The 14,449-nt window shown below is 40.8% G+C and overlaps 1 protein-coding gene across 1 annotated transcript; it reads right to left on the reverse strand.

Moving 5' to 3' along the window:
- Positions 1-3,620: 3,620 nt before the first annotated feature.
- LOC143537016 (adenosylhomocysteinase-like) lies at positions 3,621-6,675 on the reverse strand. The gene is made up of 3 exons (XM_077030889.1): positions 6,290-6,675; positions 5,267-5,646; positions 3,621-4,579 (listed from the first exon to the last, which is right to left on the reverse strand). Exons 1-3 carry the CDS (start codon positions 6,618-6,620, stop codon positions 3,833-3,835), a joined length of 1,458 nt encoding a protein of 485 aa, XP_076887004.1. The 5' UTR covers positions 6,621-6,675; the 3' UTR covers positions 3,621-3,832.
- Between the last annotated feature and the right edge of the window lie 7,774 nt (positions 6,676-14,449).

Genomic DNA, 14,449 nt, shown 5'->3' on the forward strand with positions numbered 1-14,449 from the left:
AAAGAATAAAAAAACAAATGAGTTATGTGAAGCTTCTTATTGACTTTCATTTACTTTTCGCAAGGAAGTTGCTTATCAGGTAATCATGGTATATAGTTTGATCATGTGGCCAATTGTAAAAGATTGATATGTACTATGCAATTTCTAGCCAAGCCCGAGCTTAGAACATTTCTGCTTTACAATTGTAAATAATTAATGTATGATAATATTGTAACTTGGAAGAGGCCATTGTTGCTGATTTAAGTTTGTGAAAACGTGGAAGTGAAAATAGTTTCTTTGTTAATTGCATATGCATACCCTTTTGAGCCCCAATGATGATATTTGCAACTAAAGTTGGCAAGGATAATGTGTTTATCAACCGTAGCATATTCATTTTTTTATAGTTAAAACTTAAAAATTTAACCCGATTAAAATATTTTTCAGAGTTCAAGTGTGAAATACGGGGAAACTATAGTTATTGGGACGAAGAGCATATGCGCAACATTTCACGGAGTTTCGTCATCAGTATATTCTAAACACACAAAAAACTTGAATTGGATTTTATTAATTGAGGTATTAATGCTAGAGCTTTTATGAACGTAGTAATTAAGATAGCATGATACATTTTCTATTCTATTGTCAAATTAGTATGGTTTTATTGCTAACATCATTATGCTAATAACAGTTTCTGTGATGGTGGATTAAGTTTTCATTTTGTCCAAAAAGATTAAAGTAAAGTTATCACTTATGAAGTTGATAGTAAATCCCTTGACCTTAAAAGTCAAAGTTTAACAGTTCACACTACATAGTCATAGCTAGCTACTGTGTTTTTCAAGCAAGAATTGATATTTTCATATTATAGGAGAAGATATGAACATTTATGATACGCTTCTTCATGTTAGATGAAAATGAACTTTTCAGGAATTTGTTTGGCCGCCTTTTTTTTCCTCCTTTAAGACCATCTGGAGCCCCTACATGTCTTGGTAAGTTTTTATATGATATGTTTCATGGGTTTATTTGATAAAGATTGGGTTTGAATTTTTTTTTTTTGGCAGAATGGGTGCATCATTTGTATATGTTTTGAGAATTGTCAATTTTAAAGCCCGTTACTTTATGAATACACATTAAAAGTTGGTATTTGTATTGAAGTAGAGTTGACGGATTAGTATGGAATTGTGTTTTATCGGAGATAAATGAAAGAATGTAGATAAGTAGTTTCGCATGTTTGTCATGTTTATATTTTTAGCGTCATGTGAAATATTGAAAATTTGTTATTGTATATATTTATGTGATGTTTCTAAAGTTAACAGTCAACTTACTATTGTTTTCGTAGACCAAATTCTTAAATCACGTCTTAGTTTAGATCTTGACATACAACATGTATTTATCTAGCTCATGCAATGCACATGTTTCTAACATAAAGTACATTTGTTTTTAAAGGACCTATCATTCAAGCATGGATGGTTTATAGATAGTGTTGTTCAGAGTGAACAATAAAGAGTACCTTAAAACTATTCATTTTGGATAAGAACTGTAATGTCACAAATATTGTCACAAATTAGGGTATTCATAGTTTGGTTTAAAACCGCAAAACCGTATAAACTGGTCATCGGTTTGGTTTTGCGTTTGGATTTTTGTTGTTACTTTCAGTCAGTCGGTTTCAAAATGTTTAAACCGTAGTGAACGGTTTGGTTTATGATTTATATAAAAACCCAATCATATAAAACCGAACGGATTGTTTGAATATATAAAACTTACAAATTTGTTAATATTTCATGTTGACTTTTATTGAGTTATTTATTTTGGCTTAATTAAAGTTTAGTGAGTTGGCCAAATATTTTTTTAAACCCCAATGTTAAATTTTGAAATACTGCCCTATATTGTTATTCCTATTTTGTACTGTAGAAATAAAGCCATTGGATTGGATGCTGATATAATCCATTAAATACATCAAGTAACATGGTTATACAACACTTATTTATACGCCTACTTATGCATTGAATAGCCATGCATGTTTCATTGTGGATTTAGTCTTTGTTTTAAACTTAGTTTACGACAAAAGTCAAACCGTGACACAAAACCGGAAACAAACCACATTTGTAGGTCTGGTTTAGTTTTAATTTATAATGGTTCGGTTTTGGTTTTCGGTAAACAAAACCATTACTAACACTTTAACCCCAAGACTGTTCAAACTAGACCCGAACAACCGTACTACAAATGTTATATATAAGCAGATATTTAGAGAATTGTAATGTGTATATTTATGTAACATTGTACTTATTTATATTGTAAGAATACAAAATGTATGGTATTATATTTATGTTATCAATTTACTTATTTTATTGTACTTTTTAAATTTTATTAAAACTCGAATAGTACTTTTTTTTTGTTGTATGCTGAGAAAGAAATATTTGAAAGCTTATGAAGTTTTTTCTGTATAAATTTCTCTTTCTTTTGTATAATTTTATTACGTAATTTCATTATTTGTAATTTTGTTTATTATATACTATATTTTATTTTCTCATTTAAAGCAATATATTACAGGAATATGCATACTTTTAAGCTTATACCTACTAAGAAACTTATTAACAAACAAAACAATACTTTCAAATATATAAACATATATGTTTACATATTTTTTACAAGATTCCGTCTGTGTGGTACACGGGTCAATAGCATATCGTAATATATAATCCTCCCTAATAACCGATGTCATTTTAACATATCGTCTTCAACTTTGTGTAAACCAAATATTAGAATCCATTTTTTAATAAACTGATATCAATTTAGCATCCTAGGTATTTACACTACTTACATATTTACATGTTTATCATTTATTTCTAACTTATATGTTTTAAAATTATGTTGCCGTTTGAGAATAACTTGCAATTATAAATTATGTTGCAGTTTGAAAAAAATGATCCAAATTATGTTGTTTGAAATGACTAGCCATTATACATCATTAATTTTATTATTGGGCCAATATAAATATTTTTAACGTTTATTAACTATATGTAAAACTTTAGATAATAGATAATAAAGTAAAAAAAAATTATTATATGAAGTTGTCAAAAAACTTTTTATAAGTATTGTTCAAATAAATAATCTAATATTCAAATATATAATTCGATTTGTTACATGACGAATTTCCTAATTTCCACCCGTGTAGCACACGGGTCAATAACCTAGTTGATTCTAAATAATAAGTAGGACAATGCAGCCACACGAGTGTAACAGTAACGAGGGATAATATGAGGTTTTCTATGTGAGTGCATATGTATGTATCCAATCTGATTCGGTTTTACATATGTATCCGATATGGGACTGGTAATTTGGTTAAATAGTAAGCCGAACTGCACCGTCAAAACTAAATTAAATAAATTCACCGGTGAAGGCAAAGGGGGTTCGGTAGCCCTTGTAATTGAGGCTGTAAAATCATCACAAGGAACACATAAATCATACAAATAGTCTAATTTTAATTGGACTCTCGAATGTTACTGGTTATATCCCAAACCAACAAACACGTTTAATAAACGAGTCTAAGTTAAGAAACTAATCATGTCGAGTTGGATTAACTAACCCCACAACCCGGCCCCCAACACCAAATGTATATGAGATATAATAACAAGTGCGACACAATATAACGAAAATATCATAGATTTCATTCACCAGGAAAACAATCTCTTCATAAACTAGTAATAACCAAAAGTTGTTGCACAAAGTTCATACTCAAAACCTTATTCAAACCCCCACCAACACTCCCAAAATATGACCAAACCCCCAACACAAGCAAAGTATTCCTTGTAAACCAACCAACCCATCCACCCACACACACCAACCAAACCCAACACTCCTAGTACCTATAATGAGCAGGCTTGTAGGGACCCTCAACTGGCACACTGATGTAATCAGCCTGGTCCTTGGTCAACTTAGTCAACTTAGCCCCAAGCTTACCAAGATGCAATGCAGCCACCTTCTCATCAAGATGCTTTGGCAACACATACACTTCCTTCTTATATTTCCCGGTATTCTTCTCCTTCCACAACTCCAACTGCGCAATCACTTGGTTTGTAAACGAGCATGACATAACAAAACTCGGGTGACCAGTAGCACAACCCAAGTTCATGAGCCGACCCTCGGCCAACACAATGATGCCAGTCTTTGTCTCGGGGAAGACCCACCTGTCGGTTTGCGGTTTAATTGTAATTCTTTGAACGCCCGGGTAGGTTTCAAGACCAAGCATGTCGATTTCATTGTCAAAGTGACCAATGTTACAAACGATAGCATTGTTTTTCATCTTCTTCATGTCAGAGACCATGATAATGTCTTTGTTTCCAGTTGTGGTGACAAAGATGTCGGCTTCTGACACGACATCTTCCAAGGTGAGGACTTGCAGGCCTTCCATGGTGGCTTGGAGAGCACAGATGGGGTCGATTTCTGTGACGATGACACGGGCTCCAGCTTGTTTCATGGCGGCAGCGCAACCCTTTCCGACATCTCCGTAACCGCAGACAACAGCAACCTTTCCGGCAATCATGACGTCGGTAGCTCTCATTAAACCGTCAGGGAGAGAGTGGCGACATCCATACAAGTTGTCAAACTATAACAATATCAAACGCAGATATTAGTACGTTATGATTTGTTCAATCAAACTATCTAATTTGTTCAGATACTCCAACTCATTTCTCAGTCATTGTTCAGATTTGTTTAATCATATTTAAAAATCTTAATGAAAAGCAGATAGATAAAAAAAACTCAACGAGCTGAGTTGTTGCGAGTTCGACCCGAGCCCAAGCTCGAGCTATGTATACAAAGTTTGTTAAGTTTATATTTCGCTTCGTTTGGACTTCTATGTATTTATTACACACTGCATAGCCAAGCTCGATACAAGGTATGACTCGTTAAGGTATTACATAAGCTTGAGCCAATGCTTTAAAGTTTTTCTCAAAATATATAAAAGTTTTATAAAAATGTGAAGTTAATCAATAATAATCAATTGAGCATAGCCTGAGCTTGAAGAAACTACTCAATGAGTCAAGCTATCCGAGTTGGAGCAAGTCGAAACGAGTTAGATATCGAAAACAAGCTCAAGCTCAGCTTGTTGGTGCATTTTAAAGTTAAGATTATTAATCATCTGATTTTAAAGCCAACTGTTAGATCAGAAGCAAACAATTGCAAAACTCTAAGCCTAAAACCATTCAATCCAACATTTACCAACACAAGCAATCAGATCTAAACAAATAACAACAGATCTATAACCAATTCACAAAATGTAATTAACACATACCTTGCTCTTAGTAACAGAGTCATTCACATTAATAGCAGGGAACAACAGAGTCCCATTCGCCTGCATCTGATACAACCTCTTAACACCAGTAGTCGTCTCTTCCGACACACCAACCAATCTCTCCTTCATCTTATGGTACTTCTTGGGGTCACTCGCCAACCCCTCCTTAATAATCGACAACACGATCTGAAACTCTGCATTATCGGTACTCGTCGGATCCGGCAACTTTCCGGTCTTCGCATACTCCTCCTCCGCCTTCACACCTTCATGAATCAACAACGTGGCGTCACCACCATCATCCACAATCAGATCGGGCCCACCACCAGGACCCCAGTCCAGAGCTCGTTCCGTACACCACCAATACTCTTGTAATGTTTCACCTGCAAAAAAACATAATCAAATATGAAACCCTAAAAATCTGATAATATATTCTATAATATTCTAATATTACACACAATCTGCTAATAATAAGTACAAATAATAATAATAATAAAGGGAAAGTTTACATACAGACTAAATTAACTAGTTAAATGTACGAATCAAGTGGTGTAATTATATAAAAGTAACTATGTTTTACACTATGTTTATAATTAAATTACTTGATTCACACAATTAGTACGATTTAACTTGTATACGATCCAAACCCCAAAATAATAATAATAATAATAATAATAATAATAATAACAACAATAATAATTATAGTAGTAGTAATAATAAAAGTATATTATAGTGTAATTACTAATTACACTATGTTTATAATTAAACTACTTAATTCACACTATTAGTACGTTTATTTAAATTGTATACGATCCAAACCCCAAAATAATAATAATAATAATAATAGTAATAAAGTATATTAAAGTATATACACTATATTTTAACTACACTATGTTTATAATTAAATTACTTGATTCACACCATTAGTACATTAATTTAATGTGTATATGATCTAAACCACAATAATAATAATAATAATAAAACTCTAATAATATATTTTTTAATAAAATATTATCTAATAATAACCTTTCCAGGCAAAGACGGCGGCGGAGTCACGTGCGATGGCGGCGGCGGCGTGGTCTTGAGTAGAGAAGATATTACACGAGCACCATCTTACTTCAGCGCCTAAGGCAGTTAGGGTTTCAATCAACACTCCGGTTTGAATGGTCATGTGGAGTGAACCGGTGATCCTGGCGCCTTTGAACGGCTGAGATGGGCCGAATTCAGTACGGCAGGACATTAGACCGGGCATTTCGACCTCGGCCAGTTCGAGTTCGAGGCGGCCGAAGTCTGCCAAGGACATGTCCTTGATTTTGTATTCACGGCCGGTGGAGGTTTTCTCGACGGTGAGAGACATGATGAAGGGTTTGTAGATTGGATCCTGGAGGAGTGGGTGAAGGTGAGGCAAAGGTTGAGTGAGGAAATGGAGGGTTATAAATATGGTTTATTGGTGGAGATTGACGGTTCAGATTGGATCTTTGTTGGGTTTTTTTTATTTTTTTATTCAAAGGTGGTAAGTTTGGGTCCTACTTGGATTGGAAAAATGAAAATGATTTTTTAAAATGATTTATGTGTAACTTGTGTATTAAAATGTTGATAAAACCATGTAGCGTTTTGTACGCAGTAATAGAGAACGAAATAGAATAACCCATCGTGAATGAATGGAAAATAGTGTGTTTGGTTGATTAAGGGAATGAAATGATCCATTACCTAGTCCATTCCATTCTCTTTAAAATACCCCAATTTTATTTCATCCATACCCCATGTTTTTTTCATTTCATTTCCTCCTTCACCCTACATAACCTCCACCACCCAACATCAACACCCACCACCGCCACCAACCACCGCCGCCATCACCACTAGCCACCACCATCGTCGTCCACCGCCGCCACCAACCATCGCCATCGGTGGCAGCCACTCAGCACCGCCAGCCGCCCGCCGCATATATCAACCATCACCCCACCATCACACATGCCGCCCAACCGTCACTGCTGCCCACCACCGCCGCCACTGCCACCAATCACCACCATCGGCGACCTCCGCCACCACCACCCACCTCCACAAACCATCGCCATAAGTGCTAGCCACCCACCACCTCCAGACACCTGCCGCATCCATCAATCATCGCCCCCACCATCACTCACCCCACCCACCATCATCGCTGCCCAGCACCACCTCCACTGTTACAGCCATCACCACCTCCACCGTTACCGCCACCGCTCCCACCACCACCACTCACTACCATTTTAATTTTATATATTTTTTATTTTTTTCTTACCTACCAACAATACAAAGTAATGATTCATTTCATTCACATGTGGTAACCAAACATTTCATTGGAATGGTAATAAACCATTCCATTCCTTTGCCCATTCCATTACCACGTCCATTCCATTCCGTCGTTCATTCCATTACCCCATACCAAACAGACCCCAGTGTTAATCCGATTCTAACCAGGTTTGTTATAGTGGGTCTTTAGGCAACGGTTTTTTTGTAATAAGATATAAGACCATTTGTAGTGGGGCGCTTTCCCACCCAAAAAAAACCTCCAAAAGGGTCGGGAACACCGCCCCCTGGGGCACTTTGACGGGGGTGCTCCCCACACAACGTCGGAGGGGGGAGGAAAAAAGGAAGATGATTGGCTACTTTTTTTTTCTTTTTAATATAAAAATAATAATAAATTATTAATGGGAAAATGATTTGAATTAGCTTAATCCACTACACCTCTTTTAGCTAAAAAGTCCATGTAGTGACATGGCGTCACATGGTGCAAAACGTCCGCATATGGGCTCCATCTACTACACATGGTCTAATATGCTTGATCTACCCATTGTTATCGTCAATCATGTACGTATAATGTCGCTTTTTTAATTGGGTTACCCCGGATAGCCAGATTTATTCGTTGGTTTTTCAAAGAAAATAATACGGAGTAATAATATGTTTTCAGGAGTCTGAAACGAACGTGACCTTCACATTTTTTTAAATGACTACTAATCTACATCTTTTGATCGCATATATACCTATATATTTTGTGACATTTAACCAACAAGGTGTGATTGGGAGCATTAACCTCTATATACTTTTAAATTCGAATTGTTGAATTAAAGTACATGTCTTATTTTTTACCAGATTAACTTCACACATTCGATAGATTGACATGATATTAAAATTGTATAAATATATAGAGATCAATATAGACTATTACATAAAGAACTAAATAAAAAACTACATAAAGTACGTAAAGAACTAAAGAAGTATCGATATAAACATTTAAGGGGGTGTTTGAGATTGTTTATTTTCACCAACTTATAACTTATAAATTTTTTGAAAAGTAAAAAGGTGTTTGGGATTGCTTATTTTGTGAAAGGAAAAGTTTCATAAGTTACACTTTTATAACTTATTAACTTAATGAAAAGTTATAAGGAGATAAAATAAGAAATCCCAAACACACCCTAAATAAAGATCAGATTATAAAGTAAAAGAACAGCAAACTAAAAGCAATAGCCAATGTGAAGACACACACCTAAGAAAACATAACAAGACAAAATATAAATAAAAGAAAAAAATAATTGTTTCAATTGTGAAGAAACACTAAGTGAACCCCGGACAGATTATAGATAATCTGGGGGTTAAGTAATGTTTCCCACAGGAATGAGGTCCAGCAGAGAGTTGTTCTTCAGGGGACCTGCAAAACAGACACCGTAAGCTCGTCACTGAGAAGGGGGGGGGGGTTCCTCCTTGTGACCACCCTCCGGCGTGAGAATCAGACTAGATTGCTCTGAATATAAATGTATATTAAGAGATTGCTAGATAAGATTGAGATATCAGATGATGTCCTTACCATTCCAAGGTGTTGGAGTATTTATAGCCGAAGGTAGGTTTCCTAGAAGGTACAGCCGGCTGAATAGTATTCCTGTTCCACCAACAGTGGACTATGCACAGGCCATGCTGGTTGGTGGGTAGGCTACGGCTAACAGTAAAGGTCGGCTGTATACTGTTCCTTTATTGCCGGCTACGCACTGTTCCACCAACTGTAGGCTGCGCACGTCCCCTCGTAAGGGTTGGTGAGTAGGCAGCGGCTAATAGTGACAAACAGTACTAGAGGGTGCTCCTCCTCGTATTGTTGTCGGTGAGCTGTCACCCTGTGATTGGTTCATGGGCTGCTTTGGTCAATTTGTCTGTTCCGCCCATACCTTAGCAGGTATAGTACGAAAGACCTTCCAGAAGCATACGGACTGGCTCACTTGGGCGGGAGTATTCCCGCCTTGCTCATTCCTTCATGTGACTACTGAAGTAGCTAATGCCTTGTGCGTGTAGCCTTGCTGTTAGTGCGGGTAGCCTTTCCTGATGGCTTGTATCCGCAGCTGCGGGAACAGGCGGGGTACTTCACCATTGGGAGGCTTTCCCTGCGGGTACAGCTGGCGTACTGCGCGTAAGGTTCTTTGAGCATGGTGGGTCCTGCTGGAGCAGTTGGTCCTTGCGCAGACGTCCCTGTTCAAGGTGAGTCTTGCGGGTACAACTGGGCTCTGCTGGGACCTACCTCTTCAAGTCCCCCCAGTCCAATGTTCTTCTCGCGAATTATTAGTAAGTGAGGTGAACTTTTGGACTTAGCTAGGGTTTTTGAAAAGGGTTTAGTTTTTAGGTTTTCCGTGGTGATTCTTCCCGCGGTTTTCCTGATGTCACGCAGAAATTCCCGACTTTTCTGCTTGATCTTTGGGTATGAAGCGGGTAGGTTTGTAACCTCCTCGCACGTCAGGAGCGTTGAGTCCCATTTGTGTGGATTCTCCATGGGGTCTTGGTAGTTTTCAACATAGTGATCAATTATGCTAAAACCACCAATTCCATCTTGGAGTTTCAAACAATATAGTTCTCGACCCTCCCGTCATGCGGGGATGTTATTCCCGTTTCCGCAAGCATGGCCCAGAAAATCCTTCTTGGTTTGAATTCCCTGCAGATTGCTAAGTATGTGAAGGGTTTTGCCTTGACACTGTACCCGCATCCGTCTTACGGTTACTTGTTTGCCAAGGTTTACTTGGCTTCAATTCCCTGCGGGTACTAGGTATGTGAAGGGTTTTGCCTTAACACTGTACCCGCATCCGTCTTACGGTTACTTGTTTGCCAAGGTTTACTTGGCTTCAATTCCCTGCGGGTACTAGGTATGTGAAGGGTTTTGCTTTAACACTGTACCCGCATCCGTCTTACGGTTACTTGTTTGCCAAGGTAAGGGGTATTTTCCCGCTTACTTTTGAATCTCTTTTTTTTTTTTTTTTTTTTTTTTTTTTTTTTTTGAATTTTGAATTTCAAAATTCGAAGAGTTGGTGGAAAGATAGGAACAGTCCAAACATCTGAAACGTCGTGCGACGGTTTCTTCTGACTGTGTCAGGACGTGCAGGAAGTTATGGTGACGTGACAGTACATGGTCATTCCAGACGCTTTTTCAGGCGCGTGGGCGCGATTTTTCGGGCGCGTGGCCGCGAAATTAATGGTACGCGTCCTGTCAACAGCTGTTGCCAGCTTGCTTTTTGCCACGTGTCATAGTTTCATTGCACCTTCGATTTCTCTCTCTTCCGCATTAAATGCATCGCATTAATTGCGATTAGTATATAAAGGGGGAGAGGGTTCTTTGTAATCCACACTTTCACTCTTCTCTTCATCTTTTAAGCGATTTCCGGCGAATACTCATCCTTTTCAGGCAAGCATTCTCCCGAAATCGTTTTCTTCTACTACAAAATGTCTCGTGATATCGACTCTTCAGCTGATGATAAGAGTACTGCTGGTGAGTGCCAGTGTGCTCTGCCTGGCGATTTATATTCGTACGTCGTCAGGAAGTTCATGCTCGAGTCTCTCGAGCCTGAGTTTCCTGAACCCCACCAGACGGTATACGATGCCCCCAGAGGCAAGATCGGGGTTTATGCTGCATTCTTTGTCTATGGGAATCTTAGGTTCCCATTGACAAAGTTTGTTTACCGTGTCCTTGAGAGGCACGGTGTTCATTTGACCGAGTTGCACCCCATGGCGATCGCCAAGATTCGCCATTTTGAGTGGGTGTGCCGGATACTGGGTGTTGAGCCCTACGTTGACCGCCTGATGACCTTCTACACTTGGAGGTGCATCCAGGGGTGGTACACGTTGACAACCCGGATTAAGGGTTTAAAGATCTGTGCGACCGAGCGCAGTCTTCGAGCGTGGAAGAGGGAGTTTTTCTTCATATCCGCTCGCGCCATCCCCATTGCCATGAAATTCAAGAATGGGCAAGCACTTCCCAGCCTTCACGCCTCCAACTACCAGGAGGCGGAATGGTTTGCGAAGATATCTCGGGTCCAATCTCCGGTTTACCGGTTTGCGGAGTCCGGGATGGTGATGCTGGGGATGAGCCGGGTGTGGAAGGCTGCCGATGCGCAAAAGATCCCAATCGTCCTCGAATACGGTTCGAATTCTGTTCCTTACGGTATGCTTCGTCTCTTATTGTTGATTCTGAATTGTGTCTAACTTTTTTCCTGTTTATTTCAGAGGGGAACGACCTGCAGTCGCTCCTTAACCCGCGGGAGGCTGACGGTCCCGCACGGATGGGTACTCGCGCTCTGGACGAGAACGAACTGCCCATCCTAGAACAAACGGCGGATCGGTTCGTGGAGGTCTATCCGCTAGGCCATGAGATCCTTAGTGCCCGTCGGCCAGGTAAGGCGTTATTCGACCCTCGACCCCTCAATGTTGAAACCTCTGCTGGAATTCCTTTAATCGTATGTTCTGATGAGGAATCCGCAGATGGTCCTCCGTTGGTGCGGAAGAAGAAGGCTGCCGGCGGGAAGGGGAAAGAGAAGGCCTCCACTGCCGATCCAGCGCCTCGGTCTGATTCGGAGACCGAGAGCGAAGATGTGGCGGGGAATCCCGGTGGTGATAAGACCACCGCTCCGGAGGTTGTGATTGTCACCTCCGGAGAGCCAAAGAAGACGACGGTGACCGGCGCAAAGAGGCCGGCTCCATCGGGTTCGTCCCCGCCTCTCCGTACCTTTAGGCTCAAGAAAACCCGTAAGTACAACTTCCTTTAGCTTTTATCTTCATAACTTAATATCTTTTAACACTTTTCTTCTTTACGCAGGCGTGGATGTTGACGCATTCCAGGGTAGAGCTCCAAGTAGTACCTCCCCGCCAATGACGGTAGGCTTGGTCAGCCTACCTGAGGCGACGACCCAGGCGCCTGCGTCTGCTTCCGCTGGTCCAGTTGCTCACTCCTTTGAGCCAACTGTTCCAGCCGAGATGACGTCTCCGCCGGCGGTGAGTGCGATTTTTACAGCATCCTTCACCGAGCCGGTGGTTACCATTGCTGCGGAATCTGCGGCGGCGACTACGGCGGCTGCTACTATGCCCCCGCCATCGGCAACGACTGCCGGTCCATCAGGTACGCGTGGGGCTTCCCGCCAATCTTTGCCACCTTCCCATCTTCTTGACCTCTTGGATGGATTTCCTTTGGGTTCAGGTGATGGGTTCGGCGGCTATCGGCCTGTTATTGACCCTACAGGTGCGTAGGGTTCTTCTGGCCCATTTTATATATATATATTTTATCATCTTTTCCTAACTGCTTTGTTTTTTTGCAGTGTCGGATTCCAATGAAGTGTATGTTCCACGATGGAACATTCGCCGAGGAACAACCCTTCGCACCCCTGTGGAGTGCGTGGAATGGGCTCGTCACGCTGCTCCCAGTGGTGCGTTGGGGGAAGCCATGGCTAGCTACCAGGAGGGTAGGCTAACCAATGAGCTTCGGGTTCTCCTGGCCCGGATGCAGCCGCGCGTCGAGCTGCTTTGTCGTGAAAACGACAAGTTAAAAGCAGCTCGCCTCAAGGAAGTAGCTCAGGCGCGGGCTGCCCGGGAGGAGAACCAAAAACTTGCCGCAGTGGCTGCGGAGAAGGAGAAGGCCTTCAAGGCCCTCGAGGTTGAAGTTCAGGCTCGACTCGAGGCCCGTTCCAAGGCTGCCCAAGCTGTTAATGAACAACTTCGGCTGGCTAAGGAAACTGCGAGGAACGCAACCGAGAGGGCCACCAAGGCTGAAGCTGTTGCTGAGCCTCTGCGCGTGGAGAATGAAGAACTTAAAGCCAAATTAGAGGCTCTCCAGCAGGCTCATGATGCCTTGGCGATGGAAGACGCCAAAAAGCTCCAGGAGATCTTGGACCAGAGGGGGGTGCTTGACCATACTGAGCGGAAGCTAAAGGGCGTCGAAGAGGCTGCGGCTAAAGAAGTGTTGCTTGCCAACCTTAACAAGAGTGAAGCCGAACGCGCCCGTAACGAAGCTCAAGCTGCCCTCCAAGAAGCTCTGGTTGCCAAGGAATGGCTTCTTCGAGAAGCGTTGTCTCAGGTAAGCTTTCATGTCTTTACGCTTTTCTTTGTAAATAGGGTGTTGACACTTGTATATTTTCTTTTGTAGGTTGTGCATCGGGTCTTCTCAGAGACATCTTACGACGATGCTATGAGCGCAGCCCTCAACGCTTCTCATGAGGATGGGGAACGGGCCGGCTTCCTGCTTGGTCTATGGTTCGTTGAGAAAGGCGTCCCGCCTTCCAACTTCCCTTTGTATAATGTGGATACTGAGGCTATTTACGACCAAGCAGTGAACCAGTATGCTGCCTTCCCGCATCCGGTGGTGGAGAAGGTGAATGAAGTTGCTGCTGCTGATGATGGGCTAGCTATCCTTAAGGCTTTCCTTGAACTGCCACGCTCTTCTGACGGCGCTGGTCCAAGTGGAAGTGGCCCTGAAGCCTGATCCTGAAGATCCCTTCCCGCTGCTAGGATAGATATAGTTGTATAGATTTACTTTATTGTAGGCGGGTAGTTACCCAGCCATTCTTGTAACGAATATTCATGAAATATAAATCTTTGTGCGGCTAAGACCGCTTCTTCCATTGGATTCCTTGCTTTATAAACGTTATATGACTTGCATATTTTAGTTTGAATTAGCAATTTTCCAAGTGTTTTAGAATAAGTTAACCTTTGAACGTGGTAGATGATAGGTTGAAGTTTTGCTTCCTTGCTCGTGATTGTGCGGGTAAGACCGTCACTTGCACTTACAAGGATGGCTAAACTTTACTTACATCTGACATGCGTGTAGGTTTTCATCCTTTTTTAGGATAACCTTTGAACGTGGTAGATGATAGGTTGAAGTTTTGCTTCCTTGTTCGTGATTGTGCGGGTAAG

The sequence above is a fragment of the Bidens hawaiensis genome, unplaced genomic scaffold (assembly GCF_021521415.1).
Source record: "Bidens hawaiensis isolate Kalapana, Puna unplaced genomic scaffold, B.hawaiensis_p1.1 tig00011076_1, whole genome shotgun sequence".
NCBI lineage: Eukaryota > Viridiplantae > Streptophyta > Magnoliopsida > Asterales > Asteraceae > Bidens > Bidens hawaiensis.